The following is a 23,603-nucleotide window of genomic DNA, read 5'->3' on the forward strand; positions in this document are numbered from 1 at the left end:
ACTCAGTGCTCTGGAGTGAGACAAGTACACACTATAGAGGGATGTGCTTTGTTCACATTTCATGTCCGAGGTTTACACCCATTTTAAAGGGGCCCCTGCGTGGTGTTTGAGGGAGACCCCCTCCCCCTATGGTGACCTCCAGTGTTCCCGGCCTCCAACCAGCCTGTACAACCCCTGTGTGTCTCAGTGACCCCACCATGCCCGGGGTGGTCAGTCACTCCAGACGGTGACCCCAAACCTGCTCCTCCCACCCTTATCCCCAGTCTGGCTCCTCCCACCCTTATCCCCCAGTCTGGCTCCTCCCACCCTTATCCCCCAGCCTGGCTCCTCCCACCCTTATCCCCCAGTCTGGCTCCTCCCACCCTTATCCCCGTCTGGCTCCTCCCACCCTTATCCCCCAGTCTGGCTCCTCCCACCCTTATCCCCGTCTGGCTCCTCCCACCCTTATCCCCCAGTCTGGCTCCTCCCATCATAATCCTCCACAGTCTGGCTCCTCCCACCCTTATCCCCCAGTCTGGCTCCTCCCATCCTAATCCTCCACAGTCTGGCTCCTCCCACCTGTATCCCCCAGTCTGGCTCCTCCCATCCTAATCCTCCAGTCTGGCTCCTCCCACCCATATCCCCCAGTCTGGCTCCTCCCACCCTTATCCCCCAGTCTGGCTCCTCCCACCCTTATCCCCTCAGTCTGGCTCCTCCCACCCATATTACCCAGTCTGGCTCCTCCCACCCTTATCCCCTCAGTCTGGCTCCTCCCACCCTTATCCCCTCAGTCTGGCTCCTCCCACCCTTATCCCCCAGTCTGGCTCCTCCCATCCTTATCCCCTCAGTCTGGCTCCTCCCACCCTTATCCCCCAGTCTGGCTCCTCCCATCCTAATCCTCCACAGTCTGGCTCCTCCCACCCATGTCCCCCAGTATGGCTCCTCCCACCCTTATCCCCCAGTCTGGCTCCTCCCATCTTAATCCTCCACAGTCTGGCTCCTCCCACCCTAATCCCCCAGTCTGGCTCCTCCCATCATTATCCTTCCAGTCTGGCTCCTCCCACCCTTATCCTTCCAGTCTGGCTCCTCCCACCCATATCCCCCAGTCTGGCTCCTCCCACCCTTATCCCCCAGTCTGGCTCCTCCCACCCTTATCCCCTCAGTCTGGCTCCTCCCACCCATATTACCCAGTCTGGCTCCTCCCACCCTTATCCCCTCAGTCTGGCTCCTCCCACCCTTATCCCCTCAGTCTGGCTCCTCCCACCCTTATCCCCCAGTCTGGCTCCTCCCATCCTTATCCCCTCAGTCTGGCTCCTCCCACCCTTATCCCCCAGTCTGGCTCCTCCCATCCTAATCCTCCACAGTCTGGCTCCTCCCACCCATGTCCCCCAGTATGGCTCCTCCCACCCTTATCCCCCAGTCTGGCTCCTCCCATCTTAATCCTCCACAGTCTGGCTCCTCCCACCCTAATCCCCCAGTCTGGCTCCTCCCATCATTATCCTTCCAGTCTGGCTCCTCCCACCCTTATCCTTCCAGTCTGGCTCCTCCCACCCTTATCCCCCAGCCTGGCTCCTCCTACCCTTATCCCCCAGTCTGGCTCCTCCTACCCTTATCCGCCCAGTCTGGCTCCTCCTACCCTTATCCCCCAGTCTGGCTCCTCCCACATGAGTCCTCCACAGTCTGGCTCCTCCCACCCTTATCCCCCAGCCTGGCTCCTCCTACCCTTATCCCCCAGTCTGGCTCCTCCTACCCTTATCCGCCCAGTCTGGCTCCTCCTACCCTTATCCGCCCAGTCTGGCTCCTCCAACCCTTATCCCCCAGTCTGGCTCCTCCCATCATTATCCTTCCAGTCTGGCTCCTCCCACCCTTATCCTTCCAGTCTGGCTCCTCCCACCCTTATCCCCCAGCCTGGCTCCTCCTACCCTTATCCCCCAGTCTGGCTCCTCCTACCCTTATCCGCCCAGTCTGGCTCCTCCTACCCTTATCCCCCAGTCTGGCTCCTCCCACATGAGTCCTCCACAGTCTGGCTCCTCCCACCCTTATCCCCCAGCCTGGCTCCTCCTACCCTTATCCCCCAGTCTGGCTCCTCCCACCCTTATCCTTCCAGTCTGGCTCCTCCCACCCTTATTCCCCAGCCTAGCTCCTCCTACCCTTATCCCCCAGTCTGGCTCCTCCTACCCTTATCCGCCCAGTCTGGCTCCTCCTACCCTTATCCGCCCAGTCTGGCTCCTCCTACCCTTATCCCCCAGTCTGGCTCCTCCCACATGAGTCCTCCACAGTCTGGCTCCTCCAACCCTTATCCCCACAGTATGGCTCCTCCCACCCTTATTTCCAGTCTGGCTCCTCCCATCTTAATCCTCCAGTCTGGCTCCTCCTACCCTTATCCCACAGTCTGGCTCCTCCCACATGAGTCCTCCACAGTATGGCTCCTCCCACCCTTATTCCCAGTCTGTCTCCTCCCATCTTAATCCTCCACAGTCTGGCTCCTCCTACCCTTACCCCCCAGTCTGGCTCCTCCCACCCTTATCCCCACAGTATGGCTCCTCCCACCCTTATTCCCAGTCTGGCTCCTCCCATCTTAATACTGCACGGTCAGGCTCCTCCCTCACATTGATCGCTCATGCTCCGCACTTTCCTATTGGTTGTCAGTGAGGTGGGTGGGTTACATTGTACCAATGACTCTCTGTACACTTTCCTGGCTTCCTATTGGTTGTCAGTGAGGTGGATGGGTTACTCTCTGTGCACTTTCCTGGCCTCCTATTGGTTAGTGGTGAGGCGGAGGAGTTCAATCAATGACCCTTCACAAACTTTCCTGGCTTCTGATTGGCTGTCGGTGAGATGGAGGTGTAACCATGTGTCAATGAGCTCCGCACACTTCCCTGGCCTCCTATTGGCTGAGGAGAGGTGGATGGTTTATAATGTAATGAGTGATAGAAGTCCTACGATCACCCGGTGTGGGGGAGGGGAAGCCTCATCAATCATTAACCCCTCCGACCCCTCCGGACTCCTCCGACATGCTGCTCCGAGCTCTCCGACCCGTCCGCTCCTATGTCACCGCAAACCGGCCCGTACCGGACATCTCCGGGATCTTCCCGCCCATCTCCACCCCCTTCACCTCCCGGGAACGTGTGGACTACGAGAGACTCACCGACAACCTCCGGAAATACTCCGCCACCCCCCTCCGAGGTACCGACACACCGAGCATGCGCACTGCTACCCACCTCACCTCACCTCTGTATACAGGACCCTATATACTATCTATATACTTCCCTACCCCCCTCCGAGGTACTGACATACTGAGCATGCGCACTGACACACCTCACCTCACACACCTCACCTCTATATACTCCGCCACCCCCCTCCGAGGTACTGAGCATGCGCACTGCCACACCACACACACCTCACCTCTATATATATACAGGACCCTATCTATATACTCCGCCACCCCCCTCCGAGGTACTGAGCATGCGCACTGCTGCCCACCTCACCTCACCACACTGACACACACCTCACCTCACCTCTGTATACAGGACCCTCTATACTATCTATATACTCCGCCACCCCCCTCCGAGGTACTGACATACTGAGCATGCGCACTGACACACCTCACCTCTATATACTCCGCCACCCCCCTCCGAGGTACTGAGCATGCGCACTGCTGCCACCTCACCACACTGACACACACCTCACCTCTGTATACAGGACTCTATACTATCTATATACTCCGCCACCCCCCTCCGAGGTACTGAGCATGCGCACTGCTGCCACCTCACCTCACCACACTGACACACACCTCACCTCTGTATACAGGACTCTATACTATCTATATACTTCCCCACCCCCCTCCGAGGTACCGACACACTGAGCATGCGCACCGCACTGCTACCCACCTCACCTCACCACACTGACACACACCTCACCTCTGTATACTCCGCCACCCCCCTCCGAGGTACTGAGCATGCGCACTGCTGCCCACCTCACCACACTGACACACACCTCACCTCTGTATACAGGACTCTACTATCTATATACTTCCCCACCCCCCTCCGAGGTACCGACACACTGAGCATGCGCACCGCACTGCTACCCACCTCACCTCACCACACTGACACACACCTCACCTCTGTATACAGGACCCTCTACTATCTATATACTTCCCCACCCCCCTCCGAGGTACCGACACACTGAGCATGCGCAGTGCTACCCACCTCACCTCACACACCTCACCTCTGTATACTCCGCCACCCCCCTCCGAGGTACTGAGCATGCGCACTGCTGCCACCTCACCTCACCACACTGACACACACCTCACCTCACCTCTGTATACAGGACTCTATACTATCTATATACTCCGCCACCCCCCTCCGAGGTACTGACATACTGAGCATGCGCACTGCTACCCACCCACCTCACCTCACACACCTCACCTCTGTATACTATCTATATACTCCGCCACCCCCCTCCGAGGTACCGACACCGAGCATGCGCAGTGCTACCCACCTCACCTCACACACCTCACCTCTGTATACTCCGCCACCCCCCTCCGAGGTACTGAGCATGCGCACTGCCACACCTCACCTCACCTCACACACCTCACCTCTGTATACTATCTATATACTTCCCCACCCCCCTCCGAGGTACTGAGCATGCGCACTGCCACACCACACACACCTCACCTCTTTATACTCCGCCACCCCCCTCCGAGGTACTGAGCATGCGCACTGCCACACCTCACCTCACCTCACACACCTCACCTCTGTATACTATCTATATACTTCCCCACCCCCCTCCGAGGTACTGAGCATGCGCACTGCCACACCACACACACCTCACCTCTATATACTCCGCCACCCCCCTCTGAGGTACTGAGCATGCGCACACTGCTACCCACCTCACCTCACACACCTCACCTCTGTATACTGTCTATATACTCCGCCACCCCCCTCCGAGGTACCGACACACTGAGCATGCGCACTGCTACACACCTCACCTCTGTATACAGGACCCTCTACTATCTATATACTTCCCCACCCCCCTCCGAGGTACTGAGCATGCGCACTGCTACCCACCTCACCTCACACACCTCACCTCTGTATACTCCACCACCCCCCTCCGAGGTACTGAGCATGCGCACTGCCACACCACACACACCTCACCTCTGTATACTATCTATATACTCCGCCACCCCACTCCGAGGTACCGACACCGAGCATGCGCACTGCTACACACTTCACCTCACCACACCTCTGTATACAGGACCCTCTATACTATCTATATACTTCCCTACCCCCCTCCAAGGTACCGACACACCGAGCATGCGCACTGCTACACACCTCACCTCACCTCTATATACTCCGCCACCCCCCTCCGAGGTACTGAGCATGCGCACTGCCACACCACACACACCTCACCTCACACACCACACCTCTGTATACTCCGCCACCCCCCTCTGAGGTACCGACACACTGAGCATGCGCACAGCTGCCCACCTCACCTCACCTCTGTATACTATCTATATACTCCGCCACCCCCCTCCGAGGTACTGAGCATGCGCACTGCCACACCACACACACCTCACCTCTGTATACTCCGCCACCCCCCTCCGAGGTACCGAGCATGCGCACTGCTACCCACCTCACCTCACACACCTCACCTCTGTATATACTATCTATATACTCCGCCACCCCCCTCCGAGGTACTGAGCATGCGCACTGCCACACCACACACACCTCACCTCTATATACTCCACCACCCCCCTCCGAGGTACCGACACCGAGCATGCGCACCGCCACACCACACACACCTCACCTCTATATACTCCGCCACCCCCCTCCGAGGTACCGACACACCGAGCATGCGCACCGCACCGCACCACACACCTCACCTCTGTATACTCCGCCACCCCCCTCCGAGGTACTGAGCATGCGCACTGCCACACCACACACACCTCACCTCTATATACTCTGCCACCCCCCTCCGAGGTACCGACACCGAGCATGCGTACTGCTACACACCTCACCTCACCTCTGTATACAGGACCCTCTATACTATCTATATACTTCCCCACCCCCCTCCGAGGTACTGAGCATGCGCACTGCCACACCACACACACCTCACACACCTCACCTCACACACCTCACCTCACACACCTCACCTCTATATACTCCGCCACCCCCCTCCGAGGTACCGACACCGAGCATGCGCACTGCTACACACCTCACCACACTCACCTCTGTATACTATCTATATACTCCACCACCCCCCTCCGAGGTACCGACACACCGAGCATGCGCACTGCTACCCACCTCACCTCACACACCTCACCTCTGTATACTACCTATATACTCCGCCACCCCCCTCCGAGGTACCGACACACCGAGCATGCGCACTGCTACCCACCTCACCTCACACACCTCACCTCTGTATACAGGACCCTCTACTATCTATATACTTCCCCACCCCCCTCCGAGGTACCGACACCGAGCATGCGCACTGCTACCCACCTCACCTTCACACACCTCACCTCTGTATACTATCTATATACTTCCCCACCCCCCTCCGAGGTACCGACACCGAGCATGCGCACTGCTACCCACCTCACCTCACACACCTCACCTCTGTATACTCCGCCACCCCCCTCCGAGGTACTGAGCATGCGCACTGCCACACCTCACCTCACCTCACACACCTCACCTCTGTATACTATCTATATACTTCCCCACCCCCCTCCGAGGTACTGAGCATGCGCACTGCCACACCACACACACCTCACCTCTATATACTCCGCCACCCCCCTCCGAGGTACTGAGCATGCGCACACTGCTACCCACCTCACCTCACACACCTCACCTCTGTATACTGTCTATATACTCCGCCACCCCCCTCCGAGGTACTGACATACTGAGCATGCGCACTGCTACCCACCTCACCTCACACACCTCACCTCTGTATACTATCTATATACTCCGCCACCCCCCTCCGAGGTACCGACACCGAGCATGCGCAGTGCTACCCACCTCACCTCACACACCTCACCTCTGTATACTCCGCCACCCCCCTCCGAGGTACTGAGCATGCGCACTGCCACACCTCACCTCACCTCACACACCTCACCTCTGTATACTATCTATATACTTCCCCACCCCCCTCCGAGGTACTGAGCATGCGCACTGCCACACCACACACACCTCACCTCTTTATACTCCGCCACCCCCCTCCGAGGTACTGAGCATGCGCACTGCCACACCTCACCTCACCTCACACACCTCACCTCTGTATACTATCTATATACTTCCCCACCCCCCTCCGAGGTACTGAGCATGCGCACTGCCACACCACACACACCTCACCTCTATATACTCCGCCACCCCCCTCTGAGGTACTGAGCATGCGCACACTGCTACCCACCTCACCTCACACACCTCACCTCTGTATACTGTCTATATACTCCGCCACCCCCCTCCGAGGTACCGACACACTGAGCATGCGCACTGCTACACACCTCACCTCTGTATACAGGACCCTCTACTATCTATATACTTCCCCACCCCCCTCCGAGGTACTGAGCATGCGCACTGCTACCCACCTCACCTCACACACCTCACCTCTGTATACTCCACCACCCCCCTCCGAGGTACTGAGCATGCGCACTGCCACACCACACACACCTCACCTCTGTATACTATCTATATACTCCGCCACCCCACTCCGAGGTACCGACACCGAGCATGCGCACTGCTACACACTTCACCTCACCACACCTCTGTATACAGGACCCTCTATACTATCTATATACTTCCCTACCCCCCTCCAAGGTACCGACACACCGAGCATGCGCACTGCTACACACCTCACCTCACCTCTATATACTCCGCCACCCCCCTCCGAGGTACTGAGCATGCGCACTGCCACACCACACACACCTCACCTCACACACCACACCTCTGTATACTCCGCCACCCCCCTCTGAGGTACCGACACACTGAGCATGCGCACAGCTGCCCACCTCACCTCACCTCTGTATACTATCTATATACTCCGCCACCCCCCTCCGAGGTACTGAGCATGCGCACTGCCACACCACACACACCTCACCTCTGTATACTCCGCCACCCCCCTCCGAGGTACCGAGCATGCGCACTGCTACCCACCTCACCTCACACACCTCACCTCTGTATATACTATCTATATACTCCGCCACCCCCCTCCGAGGTACTGAGCATGCGCACTGCCACACCACACACACCTCACCTCTATATACTCCACCACCCCCCTCCGAGGTACCGACACCGAGCATGCGCACCGCCACACCACACACACCTCACCTCTATATACTCCGCCACCCCCCTCCGAGGTACCGACACACCGAGCATGCGCACCGCACCGCACCACACACCTCACCTCTGTATACTCCGCCACCCCCCTCCGAGGTACTGAGCATGCGCACTGCTACCCACCTCACCTCACACACCTCACCTCTGTATACTCCGCCACCCCCCTCCGAGGTACTGAGCATGCGCACTGCCACACCACACACACCTCACCTCTATATACTCTGCCACCCCCCTCCGAGGTACCGACACCGAGCATGCGTACTGCTACACACCTCACCTCACCTCTGTATACAGGACCCTCTATACTATCTATATACTTCCCCACCCCCCTCCGAGGTACTGAGCATGCGCACTGCCACACCACACACACCTCACACACCTCACCTCACACACCTCACCTCACACACCTCACCTCTATATACTCCGCCACCCCCCTCCGAGGTACCGACACCGAGCATGCGCACTGCTACACACCTCACCACACTCACCTCTGTATACTATCTATATACTCCACCACCCCCCTCCGAGGTACCGACACACCGAGCATGCGCACTGCTACCCACCTCACCTCACACACCTCACCTCTGTATACTACCTATATACTCCGCCACCCCCCTCTGAGGTACTGAGCATGCGCACTGCTACCCACCTCACCTCACACACCTCACCTCTGTATACTATCTATATACTCCGCCACCCCCCTCCGAGGTACCGACACACCGAGCATGCGCACTGCTACCCACCTCACCTCACACACCTCACCTCTGTATACTACCTATATACTCCGCCACCCCCCTCCGAGGTACCGACACACCGAGCATGCGCACTGCTACCCACCTCACCTCACACACCTCACCTCTGTATACAGGACCCTCTACTATCTATATACTTCCCCACCCCCCTCCGAGGTACCGACACCGAGCATGCGCACTGCTACCCACCTCACCTTCACACACCTCACCTCTGTATACTATCTATATACTTCCCCACCCCCCTCCGAGGTACCGACACACCGAGCATGCGCACTGCTACCCACCTCACCTCACACACCTCACCTCTGTATACTCCGCCACCCCCCTCCGAGGTACTGAGCATGCGCACTGCCACACCTCACCTCACCTCACACACCTCACCTCTGTATACTATCTATATACTTCCCCACCCCCCTCCGAGGTACTGAGCATGCGCACTGCCACACCACACACACCTCACCTCTATATACTCCGCCACCCCCCTCCGAGGTACTGAGCATGCGCACACTGCTACCCACCTCACCTCACACACCTCACCTCTGTATACTGTCTATATACTCCGCCACCCCCCTCCGAGGTACTGAGCATGCGCACTGCTACACACCTCACCTCTGTATACAGGACCCTCTACTATCTATATACTTCCCCACCCCCCTCCGAGGTACTGAGCATGCGCACTGCCACACACCTCACCACACCTCTGTATACAGGACTCTATATACTATCTATATACTCCACCACCCCCCTCCGAGGTACCGACACCGAGCATGCGCACTGCTATCCCCCCACTCACCTCGGTATACAGGACACAATCTATCTATAAACTGTCTATATACTCCTCTTTATAACATATATATATATATACACACTCCTCTGTATACAGGACACTAGCTATATACTCTTATCTATATACTCCATTATATATACTGCATACGTGACACTATATACTCCATTATAGATACTGTATACAGGACACTATATACTCCATTATATATACAGGACACTATATACTCCATTATATATCCTGTATACAGGACACTATATACTCCTTTATATATACAGTATACAGGACACTATATACTCCATTATATATCCTGTATACAGGACACTATATACTCCATTATATATCCTGTATACGGGACACTATATACTCCATTATATATCCTGTATACAGGACACTATATACTCCATTATATATCCAGTATACAGGACACTATATACTCCATTATATATCCTGTATACAGGACACTATATACTCCATTATATATCCTGTATACAGGACACTATATACTCCATTATATATCCTGTATACAGGACACTATATACTCCATCATTATATATCCTGTATACAGGACACTATATACTCCATTATATATCCAGTATACAGGACACTATATACTCCATCATTATATATCCTGTATACAGGACACTATATACTCCTTTATATATCCTGTATACAGGACACTATATACTCCATCATTATATATCCAGTATACAGGACACTATATACTCCATCATTATATATCCTGTATACAGGACACTATATACTCCATCATTATATATCCAGTATACAGGACACTATATACTCCATTATATATCCTGTATACAGGACACTATATACTCCATTATATATCCTGTATACAGGACACTATATACTCCATTATATATCCTGTATACGGGACACTATATACTCCTTTATATATCCTGTATACAGGACACTATATACTCCATCATTATATATCCAGTATACAGGACACTATATACTCCATCATTATATATCCTGTATACAGGACACTATATACTCCATCATTATATATCCAGTATACAGGACACTATATACTCCATTATATATCCTGTATACAGGACACTATATACTCCATTATATATCCTGTATACAGGACACTATATACTCCATTATATATCCTGTATACGGGACACTATATACTCCATTATATATCCTGTATACAGGACACTATATACTCCATCATTATATATCCAGTATACAGGACACTATATACTCCATCATTATATATCCTGTATACAGGACACTATATACTCCATCATTATATATCCTGTATACAGGACGCTATATACTCCATTATATATCCAGTATACAGGACACTATATACTCCATCATTATATATCCTGTATACAGGACACTATATACTCCTTTATATATCCTGTATACAGGACACTATATACTCCATCATTATATATCCTGTATACAGGACACTATATACTCCATTATATATCCTGTATACAGGACACTATATACTCCATTATATATCCTGTATACAGGACACTATATACTCCATTATATATCCTGTATACGGGACACTATATACTCCTTTATATATCCTGTATACAGGACACTATATACTCCATCATTATATATCCAGTATACAGGACACTATATACTCCATCATTATATATCCTGTATACAGGACACTATATACTCCATCATTATATATCCAGTATACAGGACACTATATACTCCATTATATATCCTGTATACAGGACACTATATACTCCATTATATATCCTGTATACAGGACACTATATACTCCATTATATATCCTGTATACAGGACACTATATACTCCATTATATATCCTGTATACAGGACACTATATACTCCATCATTATATATCCAGTATACAGGACACTATATACTCCATCATTATATATCCTGTATACAGGACACTATATACTCCATCATTATATATCCTGTATACAGGACGCTATATACTCCATTATATATCCAGTATACAGGACACTATATACTCCATCATTATATATCCTGTATACAGGACACTATATACTCCTTTATATATCCTGTATACAGGACACTATATACTCCATCATTATATATCCTGTATACAGGACACTATATACTCCATTATATATCCTGTATACAGGACACTATATACTCCATTATATATCCTGTATACAGGACACTATATACTCCATTATATATCCAGTATACAGGACACTATATACTCCATTATATATCCTGTATACAGGACACTATATACTCCATCATTATATATCCTGTATACAGGACACTATATACTCCATCATTATATATCCTGTATACAGGACGCTATATACTCCATTATATATACTGTATACAGGACACTATATACTCCATTATATATACTGTATACAGGACACTATATACTCCTTTATATACACCTCACACTCTTCTACATCACCATATATATATATTGTAACTGATGAAGGACGCGGCGCGCAGGATTTTGTCGGTGAAGTGCGGCGTCCCGTGTGAACGCACACATGAGATGTATTTTTATTTTTCTTTTCTTGCACTTTTTTTTTTTTTCCCTTTCTTTTTATTTTTCAACTATTTTACTAAATAAGATGTCAGTGGGTGATTGTTGGTGGGCGGAGACGCCGCTCTCCCTGTATAAACCATTGGCGGTATTTGCCGCGCACATGACATGCGGAAGTCGCCCGTCTGGGTGAGTATCACGTATGGATTGGCCGTCCCCCTCCCCCGATGGCGGTAATGACAGGAGGAATTAGCAGGCCGGTATTATCACATTATCACTTGGCACGATTCGGATCCCCCCCCCCCCCCCCTCTGTGCCAGATATCAGATGATCGTTCTTCTGTCATCACCTCTCTTAGTAAATACGCACAGCGCTCACCCTTTCTGTACGGTACAGCACACAAGGGGTTAAAGCCTTTCCCACTACACATGTGCAGATCGTTCATCCCAAATCAAAATTCTGGGCCAGATTCTCAAACAAGTTACGCCGGTGTATCTACTGATACACCGGCGTACATCGAATTTCCCGCCGGCGTATCATTGTTTTGTATTCACAAAACAAGATACGCCGGATTTAGGCTAGGATCCGACTAGTGTAAGTCACTTACACTGTCGGATCTTAAATGTAATTCGCCGCCGGCCGCTAGGTGGCGTTTACGTTCAGGTCTCATTTGTTTATGCAAATGAGCCTGATATGCCGATTCCCGAACGAAATTGCGTCGCGTAACCGTCGCTAACGTCATTTGCGTAAGCGTAAGGTTACCCCTGCTATATGAGGGGTAACCTTACGCCAGTCCCACGTATGCCATGTTAAGTATGGCGTCGGGTCCGCGTCGTCTTTTCCCGTCGGGTATGTCGTTTCCCTAAGTCGTTCTTGAATACGACTTTACGTCAATGACGCACACGTCGGCGTCATTGACGTTTTCCGTCGAGAACTGGAGCATGCGCACTGGGCTATTTTAAGCCCGGCGCATGCGCAGTTCGAACGGCACGGGGGCGCGCTTAATTTAAATACAAGCCGCCCCCTTGGATATACGCAGAGATACGCCGGGCCAATTACACTCCGCCGCCCCAAACTACGGAGCAAGTGTTTGGGGAATATGGCACTTGCTCCTGTAAGTTGGGGCGGCGGAGTGTAAATGGCTTACGCGCCGCCGCCGCAGGAACTACGTGAATCTGGGCCTCTGTTATTTGGGAGTTTGGAATTGTATCCAAATCCCCGAATTACAACCGTAACCAATTTTAACCACTTCCGGCCCGGTCAATAGTAAATTGACATCCAGGAAGTGGTTTCTATTGATGTCCAGCAGGATAACGTGGGGGCGCGCAGCGCGGCAATCGGTGAGGCGCGGTCGTCAGTCTGACACCCTGCATCTCCAATCTCGGTAAAGAGCCTCCGGCAGAGGCTCTTTACCACGTGATCAGCTGTGTCCAATCACGGCTGATCACGATGTAAACAGGAAGAGCCGTTGATCGGCTTTTCCTCACTCGCGTCTGACAGACCCGAGTAGAGGAGAGCCGATCAGCGACTCTCCTAAAAGGGGTGTATACGCTGATTGTTTATCAGCTCAGCCCCCCATGGATGCCCACACTGGACCACCAGGGATTCCACCAGGGAAGGGGGCAACATGTGGATGCCCAGGTATGTACCCCATGGCCATCCACATGTTAAAAAATATTCACAATAGATGCCAGTCAGTGCCCACAAATGGGCACTGACTGGCAACATCGGCACTGACTGGCAAAAATATAAAACAAGTGGTGCCACCCCTCAGTGCCCATCCATGCCCACAATGCCCATCTGTGCCACCCATCAGTGCCACCTATGAGTGCCCATCAGTGACCATCATCAGTGCCAGTAATTGAAGAAGAAAACGTACTTATTTACAAAAAAAAATACAGAAAAAAATAATAACTTTGGCCCAGATTCTCAAAAGAGATACGCCGGCGTATCTCCAGATACGCCGTCGTATCTCTGCGTAGTGCCGTCGTATCTATGCGCCTGATTCTTAGAATCAGTTACGCATAGATATTCATTAGATCCGACAGGCGTAAGTCTCTTACGGGCGTCGGATCTAAACTGCAATATTTTTTTTTTTTGGCCCGCTAGGTGGCGCTTCCGTCGATTTCCGCGTCGAGTATGCAAATTAGCTAGATACGCGAATTCACGAACGTACGTGCGGCCGACGCAGTAAAGTTACGACGTTTACGTTAGGCTTTTCCCGGCGAAAAAGTTGCCCCTGGGTCTATGAGGCGCAGCCAATGTTAAGTATGGCCGTCGTTCCCGCGTCGAAAATTAAAAAATTTACGTCGTTTGCGTAAGTCGTCCGTGAATGGGGCTGGACGTCATTTACGTTCACGTCGAAACCAATGACATCCTTGCGACGTCATTTGGAGCAATGCACCCTGGGATATTTTAGGGACGGCGCGTGCGCAGTTCGTTCGGCGCGGGGACGCGCTTCATTTAAATGAAACACGCCCCCCTACCCGCCGAATTTGAATTCCGCCGGGTGATTTACGCTACGTCGCCGCAACTTTACAGGCAAGTGGTTTGTGAATAAAGCACTTGCCTGAAAAACTTGCGGCGGCGTAACGTAAATGAGATACGTTACGCCCGCACAATTTTGCGCCCATCTACGTGAATCTGGACCATAATTTTTTTTTTTTTTAATTTCTGTCTTTTTTTTAAATTGTTGCGCAAAAAATGAAAACCGCAAAGGTGATCAAATACCACCAAAATAAATCTCTATCATAAAAAAATTTAGTTTGGGTACAGTGTAGCACGACCGCGCAATTGTCATTCAAAGTGCGACAGCGCTGAAAGCTGAAAATGGGCCTGGGCAGGAAGGTGCGGATGTGAGGTATTGAAGGGGTCAAACAAATCCGAAATAATGAAACAAACATTTTGGACCAATTTCGGATAGTATTTTTTTTTCTAATGCCGCGTACACGCGATCGGACATTCCGACAACAAAACCGTGGATTTTTTTTCCCCGATGGATTTTCACTCAAACTTGTCAAGAACGCCGGTGACGTACGAAGAGCCGCGTAAAATTAAGTTCGATAGCCAGTACCGCGCTTTGGGCTTGATTCCGAGCACGCGTGGGATTTTTGTGCGTCGGAAATTGTGTTGCACGCGCGCTCGGAATTTCCAACAACGAGTTTTGTTGTTTTCGGAAAATTTGAGAAGCAGCCCTCCAAATATTTGTTGTCGGGAATTTCTGACAGCACGCGTCCGATGGAGCCTACACACGCGGTCGGATTTTCTGATAAGCTCACGCCGAACGTTTGTTGTCGGAAATTTCCGCAAAATAGTTTTCTAATTTGAATTTGAATTTCAGAAGAGAATAAAGAGAATAGAAAATAAATGACTAGAAAAGCAAAGAATAGAATAGAAAAAAAAATGGAATAAAAAAAAATAAAGAAATAGAAAATAAAAGAGCAGAACAGAATACAAAAAGAATGGAAAAAATGGAATAAAAAATAAAGGATTAGAAAAGAATTGTAAATAAAAGAGCAAAACAGAACAGAATACAAAATAAAAGAATGGGGGAAAAAAATTGAATAAAAATTTTTTTTTTTTACTAGAAATGGTGGCGATCAGCGTTTTTTTTTTTTTGTGATTGCGACATCAGTGCCGCTTCATCAGAGCCCATCATTCCCACCTGCCTCTTCCTAAGTGGCCATCAGCACCAGTGGCGGCCCGTCCATAGGGGGCGCCCGGGCGCCGCCCCCCCTCCCCAGTCAGAAGAAAAAAAAAAAAAAAAAAAAAAATTATTTAAACCTGTGCCTTTAAAAAAAAAAAAAATCCTAAAAAGGTCCTTATGTGCACTGTGTCCGCGCGCCGGGCGCCGGGGACAGTGCGGTAGGAGTAGCGCCACGTCTGTGCAATCACGGGATTGCAGACGTGGCGCTACATTGGCAGCCAAAATATGCCATTGTGGCGCTTCCCAGCGCGCCATATGCTTCCGGCGCGATGGACAGTAGTATTGTCATTGGCGGGCGGGTGCATACACTTTCTATGTGCACCCGCCCGTCTCTGTGCTAGTTCCGACGTCACTGGACAAACAGGAAGTGACGTCGGCACTATCCAGCTCAGTGCGCCCGTTCGTGGAACAGGTAAGCTGCATTCTATGTCTTCCCCTCACCCCAGTTTGTACTGTTCTGTGCTTCGGCGGCAGCAGCAACAGCATCGGCGGCCGGCACACCCCCCCACCCGCTTATTGAGACTTCAACATGCCGTCAGGAAGCACCACCCCCCCCCCTCCCGCTGGTTGAAAACTTTTTTTAAATGTCTGCCGTCAGGAAGCACCCCCTATTATTGTTTTTTTTTAAAATGCACATTCACTGCCTGATCCCCACCCATCCACCTCGGAGCCTTTTATTGTAGTTAGACTGCTGGGACTTTTAGTTCTCCATCTTCTCCTGGGGCTAATGGAGAAGATGGAGATTGGAGAACTACAAGTCCCAGCAGGTTATACATACAATAAGGCTCTGAGGTGGATGGCATGCACCTGAGCCCAGGAGAAGATGGGGAACTACAAGTCCCAGCAGGTTATAATATAAGGCTCCTAGGTGGATGGGTGTCTTATATTATAACCTGCTGGGACTTGTAGTTCCCCATCTTCTCCTGGGCTCAGGTGCATGCCATCCACCTCAGAGCCTTATTGTATGTATAACCTGCTGGGACTTGTAGTTCCCCATCTTCTCCTGGGCTCAGGTGCATGCCATCCACACCCATCCACCTCGGAGCCTTTTATTGTAGTTAGACTGCTGGGACTTTTAGTTCTCCATCTTCTCCTGGGGCTAATGGAGAAGATGGAGATTGGAGAACTACAAGTCCCAGCAGGTTATACATACAATAAGGCTCTGAGGTGGATGGCATGCACCAGAGCCCAGGAGAAGATGGGGAACTACAAGTCCCAGCATGTTATAATATAAGGCTCCTAGGTGGATGAGGTGTCTTATATTATAACCTGCTGGGACTTGTAGTTCCCCATCTTCTCCTGGGCTCAGGTGCATGCCATCCACACCCATCCACCTCAGAGCCTTATTGTATGTATAACCTGCTGGGACTTGTAGTTCATCTTCTCCTGGGGCTCAGGTGCATGCAATCCACCATCTATGGGACTACAAGTCCCAGCAGTGAGAACTGGACAAAGATGGTGGATTGCATGCACCTGAGCCCCAGGAGACGATGGAGAACTACAAGTCCCAGCAGGTTATAATATAAAGCTCCGAGGTGGATGGATGACTGGACAGTGACACAGTGGGGACAATTGGCACAGCGGCATGAATGGGCACAGTGGTGACAATTGGCACAGTGGCTGCGTTTGGCATGGCACAGTGGTGACAATTGATGGCACAGTGACCACAATTGATGGCATGGAACAGTGGCTGCATTTCATGGCATAGCACAGTGGCTGCAATTCATGGCATGGCACAGTGGTGACAATTGATGGCACAGTGACCACAATTGATGGCATGGAACAGTGGCTGCATTTCATGGCATGGCACAGTGGTGACAATTGATGGCACAGTGACCACAATTGATGGCATGGAACAGTGGCTGCATTTCATGGCATGGCACAGTGGTGACAATTGATGGCACAGTGACCACAATTGATGGCATGGCACAGTGGTGACAATTGATGGCACAGTGGCTGCGTTTGATGGCATGGTACAGTGGTGACAATTGATGGCACAGTGACCACAATTGATGGCATGGAACAGTGGCTGCATTTCATGGCATGGCACAGTGGTGACAATTGATGGCACAGTGGCTGCATTTGATGGCATGGTACAGTGGTGACAATTGATGGCACAGTGGCTGCGTTTGATGGCATGGCACAGTGGCTGCGTTTGATGGCATGGCACAGTGGTGACAATTGATGGCACAGTGGCTGCATTTGATGGCATGGTACAGTGGTGACAATTGATGGCACAGTGGCTGCGTTTGATGGCATGGTACAGTGGTGACAATTGATGGCACAGTGGCTGTGTTTGATGGCATGGTACAGTGGTGACAATTGATGGCACAGTGGCTGCGTTTGATGGCATGGCACAGTGGCTGCGTTTGATGGCATGGCACAGTGGTGCGAATTTTTTTTTTTCTTTGTTTGCGCCCCCCCAAAAATTTTGAGCACCAGCCGCCACTGATCAGCACACATCAGTGAAGGAAAAAAATTACTTATTTTCAAAAAAATTCTGACAAACTAAGAAAAACTATTTTTTTTTTTCAAATGTTTCGGTCTTTTTTTTTCTTTTTGTTTTTTTTTTTAGCAAAAAATAACCCCCCTCCCCCCCAGGGGTGATTTAAATACCACCAAAAGAAAGCTCTATTTATAAAATGATAAAAATCTCATATGTGTACAGTGTTACATGACCGAGTAATTGTCATTCAAAGTGCGACGGCGCTGAAAGTTGGGAATTGTCCTGGTCAGGAAGGGGGAGGGGAGCGCCCGGTATTTAAGGGGGAGGGGAACGCCCATTATTGAAGGGGAGTGCCCGGTATTGAAGGGGGGGTGCTCGGTATTGAAGGGGGGGGGGGGGGTTCCCAGTATTGAAGGGGGGGGGGTTTCCCGGTATTGAAGGGGGGGGGAGTGCCCTGGTATTGAAGGGGGGGAGCACCCGGTATTGAAAGGGGGGGGGGGCGCCCAGTATTGAAGGGGGAGGGGAGCGCCCATTATTGAAGGGGAGTGCCCGGTATTGAAGGGGGGCGCCCGGTATTGAAGAGGGGGGGGGGTGGTATTGAAGGGGGGGAGGGAGTGCCCGGTATTGGAGGGGAGCGCCCGGTATTGGAGGGGGGGAGGGGAGTGCCTGTTATTGAAGGGGGGAAGGCAGTTCCCAGTATTGGGGGGAGGGGAGTGCCCTGGTATTGAGGGGGATGGGGGAGCACCCGGTATTGAAGGGGGGGGGGGAGGAGTGCCCCGGTATTGAAGGGGGAGGAGGGCCCCGGTATTGAAGGGGGAGGAGGGCGACCGGTATTGAAGAGGGAGGGGAGTGCCCGGTATTGAAGGGGGGAGGGTGCCCGGTATTGAAGGGGGAGGGGAGCGCCCGGTATTGAAGGGGGAGGGGAGTGCCCGGTATTGAAGGGGGGAGGAGGGCCCCGGTATTGAAGGGGGAGGAGGGCGACCGGTATTGAAGAGGGAGGGGAGTGCCCGGTATTGAAGGGGGGAGGGTGCCCGGTATTGAAGGGGGAGGGGAGCGCCCGGTATTGAAGGGGGAGGGGAGTGCCCGGTATTGAAGGGGGGAGGGGAGTGCCCGGTATTGAAGGGGGAGAGGAGTGCCCGGTATTGAAGGGGAGGGGAGCGCCCGGTATTGAAGGGGGAGGGGAGTGCCCGGTATTGAAGGGGGGGGGGGAGTGCCCGGTATTGAAGGGGGAGGGGAGCGCCCGGTATTGAAGGGGGGGAGGAGTGCCCGGTATTGAAGGGGGGGAGGAGTGCCCGGTATTGAAGGGGGGGAGGAGTGCCCGGTATTGAAGGGGGAGGGGAGTGCCCGGTATTGAAGGGGGAGGGGAGTGCCCGGTATTGAAGGGGGAGGGGAGTGCCCGGTATTGAAGGGGGAGGGGAGTGCCCGGTATTGAAGGGGGAGGGGAGTGCCCGGTATTGAAGGGGGAGGAGTGCCCGGTATTGAAGGGGGGGGGGAGTGCCCGGTATTGAAGGGGGGGGGGGGAGCGCCCGGTATTGAAGGGGAGGAGTGCCCGGAATTGGAGGGGGAGGGGAGCGCCCGGTATTGGAGGGGGAGGGGAGCTCCCGGTATTGAAGGGGGGAGAGCGCGATGGACAGTAGTATTGTCATTGGCGGGCGGGTGCATACACTTTCTATGTGCACCCGCCCGTCTCTGTGCTAGTTCCGACGTCACTGGACAAACAGGAAGTGACGTCGGCACTATCCAGCTCAGTGCGCCCGTTCGTGGAACAGGTAAGCTGCATTCTATGTCTTCCCCTCACCCCAGTTTGTACTGTTCTGTGCTTCGGCGGCAGCAGCAACAGCATCGGCGGCCGGCACACCCCCCCACCCGCTTATTGAGACTTCAACATGCCGTCAGGAAGCACCACCCCCCCCCTCCCGCTGGTTGAAAACTTTTTTTAAATGTCTGCCGTCAGGAAGCACCCCCTATTATTGTTTTTTTTTAAAATGCACATTCACTGCCTGATCCCCACCCATCCACCTCGGAGCCTTTTATTGTAGTTAGACTGCTGGGACTTTTAGTTCTCCATCTTCTCCTGGCTCCTAGGTGGATGAGGTGTCTTATATTATAACCTGCTGGGACTTGTAGTTCCCCATCTTCTCCTGGGCTCAGGTGCATGCCATCCACACCCATCCACCTCAGAGCCTTATTGTATGTATAACCTGCTGGGACTTGTAGTTCATCTTCTCCTGGGGCTCAGGTGCATGCAATCCACCATCTATGGGACTACAAGTCCCAGCAGTGAGAACTGGACAAAGATGGTGGATTGCATGCACCTGAGCCCCAGGAGACGATGGAGAACTACAAGTCCCAGCAGGTTATAATATAAAGCTCCGAGGTGGATGGATGACTGGACAGTGACACAGTGGGGACAATTGGCACAGCGGCATGAATGGGCACAGTGGTGACAATTGGCACAGTGGCTGCGTTTGGCATGGCACAGTGGTGACAATTGATGGCACAGTGACCACAATTGATGGCATGGAACAGTGGCTGCATTTCATGGCATAGCACAGTGGCTGCAATTCATGGCATGGCACAGTGGTGACAATTGATGGCACAGTGACCACAATTGATGGCATGGAACAGTGGCTGCATTTCATGGCATGGCACAGTGGTGACAATTGATGGCACAGTGACCACAATTGATGGCATGGAACAGTGGCTGCATTTCATGGCATGGCACAGTGGTGACAATTGATGGCACAGTGACCACAATTGATGGCATGGCACAGTGGTGACAATTGATGGCACAGTGGCTGCGTTTGATGGCATGGTACAGTGGTGACAATTGATGGCACAGTGACCACAATTGATGGCATGGAACAGTGGCTGCATTTCATGGCATGGCACAGTGGTGACAATTGATGGCACAGTGGCTGCATTTGATGGCATGGTACAGTGGTGACAATTGATGGCACAGTGGCTGCGTTTGATGGCATGGCACAGTGGCTGCGTTTGATGGCATGGCACAGTGGTGACAATTGATGGCACAGTGGCTGCATTTGATGGCATGGTACAGTGGTGACAATTGATGGCACAGTGGCTGCGTTTGATGGCATGGTACAGTGGTGACAATTGATGGCACAGTGGCTGTGTTTGATGGCATGGTACAGTGGTGACAATTGATGGCACAGTGGCTGCGTTTGATGGCATGGCACAGTGGCTGCGTTTGATGGCATGGCACAGTGGTGCGAATTTTTTTTTTTCTTTGTTTGCGCCCCCCCAAAAATTTTGAGCACCAGCCGCCACTGATCAGCACACATCAGTGAAGGAAAAAAATTACTTATTTTCAAAAAAATTCTGACAAACTAAGAAAAACTATTTTTTTTTTTCAAATGTTTCGGTCTTTTTTTTTCTTTTTGTTTTTTTTTTTAGCAAAAAATAACCCCCCTCCCCCCCAGGGGTGATTTAAATACCACCAAAAGAAAGCTCTATTTATAAAATGATAAAAATCTCATATGTGTACAGTGTTACATGACCGAGTAATTGTCATTCAAAGTGCGACGGCGCTGAAAGTTGGGAATTGTCCTGGTCAGGAAGGGGGAGGGGAGCGCCCGGTATTTAAGGGGGAGGGGAACGCCCATTATTGAAGGGGAGTGCCCGGTATTGAAGGGGGGGTGCTCGGTATTGAAGGGGGGGGGGGAGTTCCCAGTATTGAAGGGGGGGGGGATTCCCGGTATTGAAGGGGGAGGGGAGTGCCCTGGTATTGAAGGGGGGGAGCACCCGGTATTGAAAGGGGGGGGGAGCGCCCAGTATTGAAGGGGGAGGGGAGCGCCCATTATTGAAGGGGAGTGCCCGGTATTGAAGGGGGGCGCCCGGTATTGAAGAGGGGGGGGGTGGTATTGAAGGGGGGGAGGGAGTGCCCGGTATTGGAGGGGAGCGCCCGGTATTGGAGGGGGGGAGGGGAGTGCCTGTTATTGAAGGGGGGAAGGCAGTTCCCAGTATTGGGGGGAGGGGAGTGCCCTGGTATTGAGGGGGATGGGGGAGCACCCGGTATTGAAGGGGGGGGGGGGGGGGTGCCCCGGTATTGAAGGGGGAGGAGGGCCCCGGTATTGAAGGGGGAGGAGGGCGACCGGTATTGAAGAGGGAGGGGAGTGCCCGGTATTGAAGGGGGGAGGGTGCCCGGTATTGAAGGGGGAGGGGAGCGCCCGGTATTGAAGGGGGAGGGGAGTGCCCGGTATTGAAGGGGGGAGGGGAGTGCCCGGTATTGAAGGGGGAGAGGAGTGCCCGGTATTGAAGGGGAGGGGAGCGCCCGGTATTGAAGGGGGAGGGGAGTGCCCGGTATTGAAGGGGGGGGGGGGAGTGCCCGGTATTGAAGGGGGAGGGGAGCGCCCGGTATTGAAGGGGGGGAGGAGTGCCCGGTATTGAAGGGGGGGAGGAGTGCCCGGTATTGAAGGGGGGGAGGAGTGCCCGGTATTGAAGGGGGAGGGGAGTGCCCGGTATTGAAGGGGGAGGGGAGTGCCCGGTATTGAAGGGGGAGGGGAGTGCCCGGTATTGAAGGGGGAGGGGAGTGCCCGGTATTGAAGGGGGAGGGGAGTGCCCGGTATTGAAGGGGGGGGGGTGCCCGGTATTGAAGGGGGGGGGGAGTGCCCGGTATTGAAGGGGGGGGGGAGCGCCCGGTATTGAAGGGGAGGAGTGCCCGGAATTGGAGGGGGAGGGGAGCGCCCGGTATTGGAGGGGGAGGGGAGCTCCCGGTATTGAAGGGGGGAGAGGAGCGCCCGGTATTGAAGGGGGAGGGGAGTGCCCGGTATTGAAGGGGGGGAGGAGCGCCCGGTATTGAAGGGGGGGAGGAGTGCCCGGTATTGAAGGGGGAGGGGAGCGCCCGGTATTGAAGGGGGGGAGGAGTGCCCGGTATTGAAGGGGGGGAGGAGTGCCCGGTATTGAAGGGGGGGAGGAGTGCCCGGTATTGAAGGGGGAGGGGAGCGCCCGCTATTGAAGGGGGGGAGGAGTGCCCGGTATTGAAGGGGGGGAGGAGTGCCCGGTATTGAAGGGGGAGGGGAGTGCCCGGTATTGAAGGGGGGGAGGAGCGCCCGGTATTGAAGGGGGAGGGGAG

At 52.7% G+C, this 23,603-nt stretch overlaps 1 protein-coding gene across 2 annotated transcripts in view; it reads left to right on the plus strand.

The window, feature by feature from the left end:
- Positions 1 to 2,826: 2,826 nt before the first annotated feature.
- HOGA1 (4-hydroxy-2-oxoglutarate aldolase 1) overlaps positions 2,827 to 23,603 on the plus strand; it is a 108,111-nt gene continuing 87,334 nt past the window's right edge. The window contains exon 1 of one of the 2 annotated variants that reach the window (XM_040361220.1): positions 2,827 to 3,165. In XM_040361220.1, the coding sequence (XP_040217154.1) occupies positions 2,994 to 3,165 (172 nt within the window). In that variant the 5' untranslated portion in view covers positions 2,827 to 2,993. Of the gene's footprint in view, positions 3,166 to 9,547; positions 9,642 to 23,603 lie in introns of those variants that run through there. The other variant, XM_040361221.1, reaches the window with a different exon arrangement.

This window comes from Rana temporaria, chromosome 8 (genome assembly GCF_905171775.1).
Source record: "Rana temporaria chromosome 8, aRanTem1.1, whole genome shotgun sequence".
NCBI lineage: Eukaryota > Metazoa > Chordata > Amphibia > Anura > Ranidae > Rana > Rana temporaria.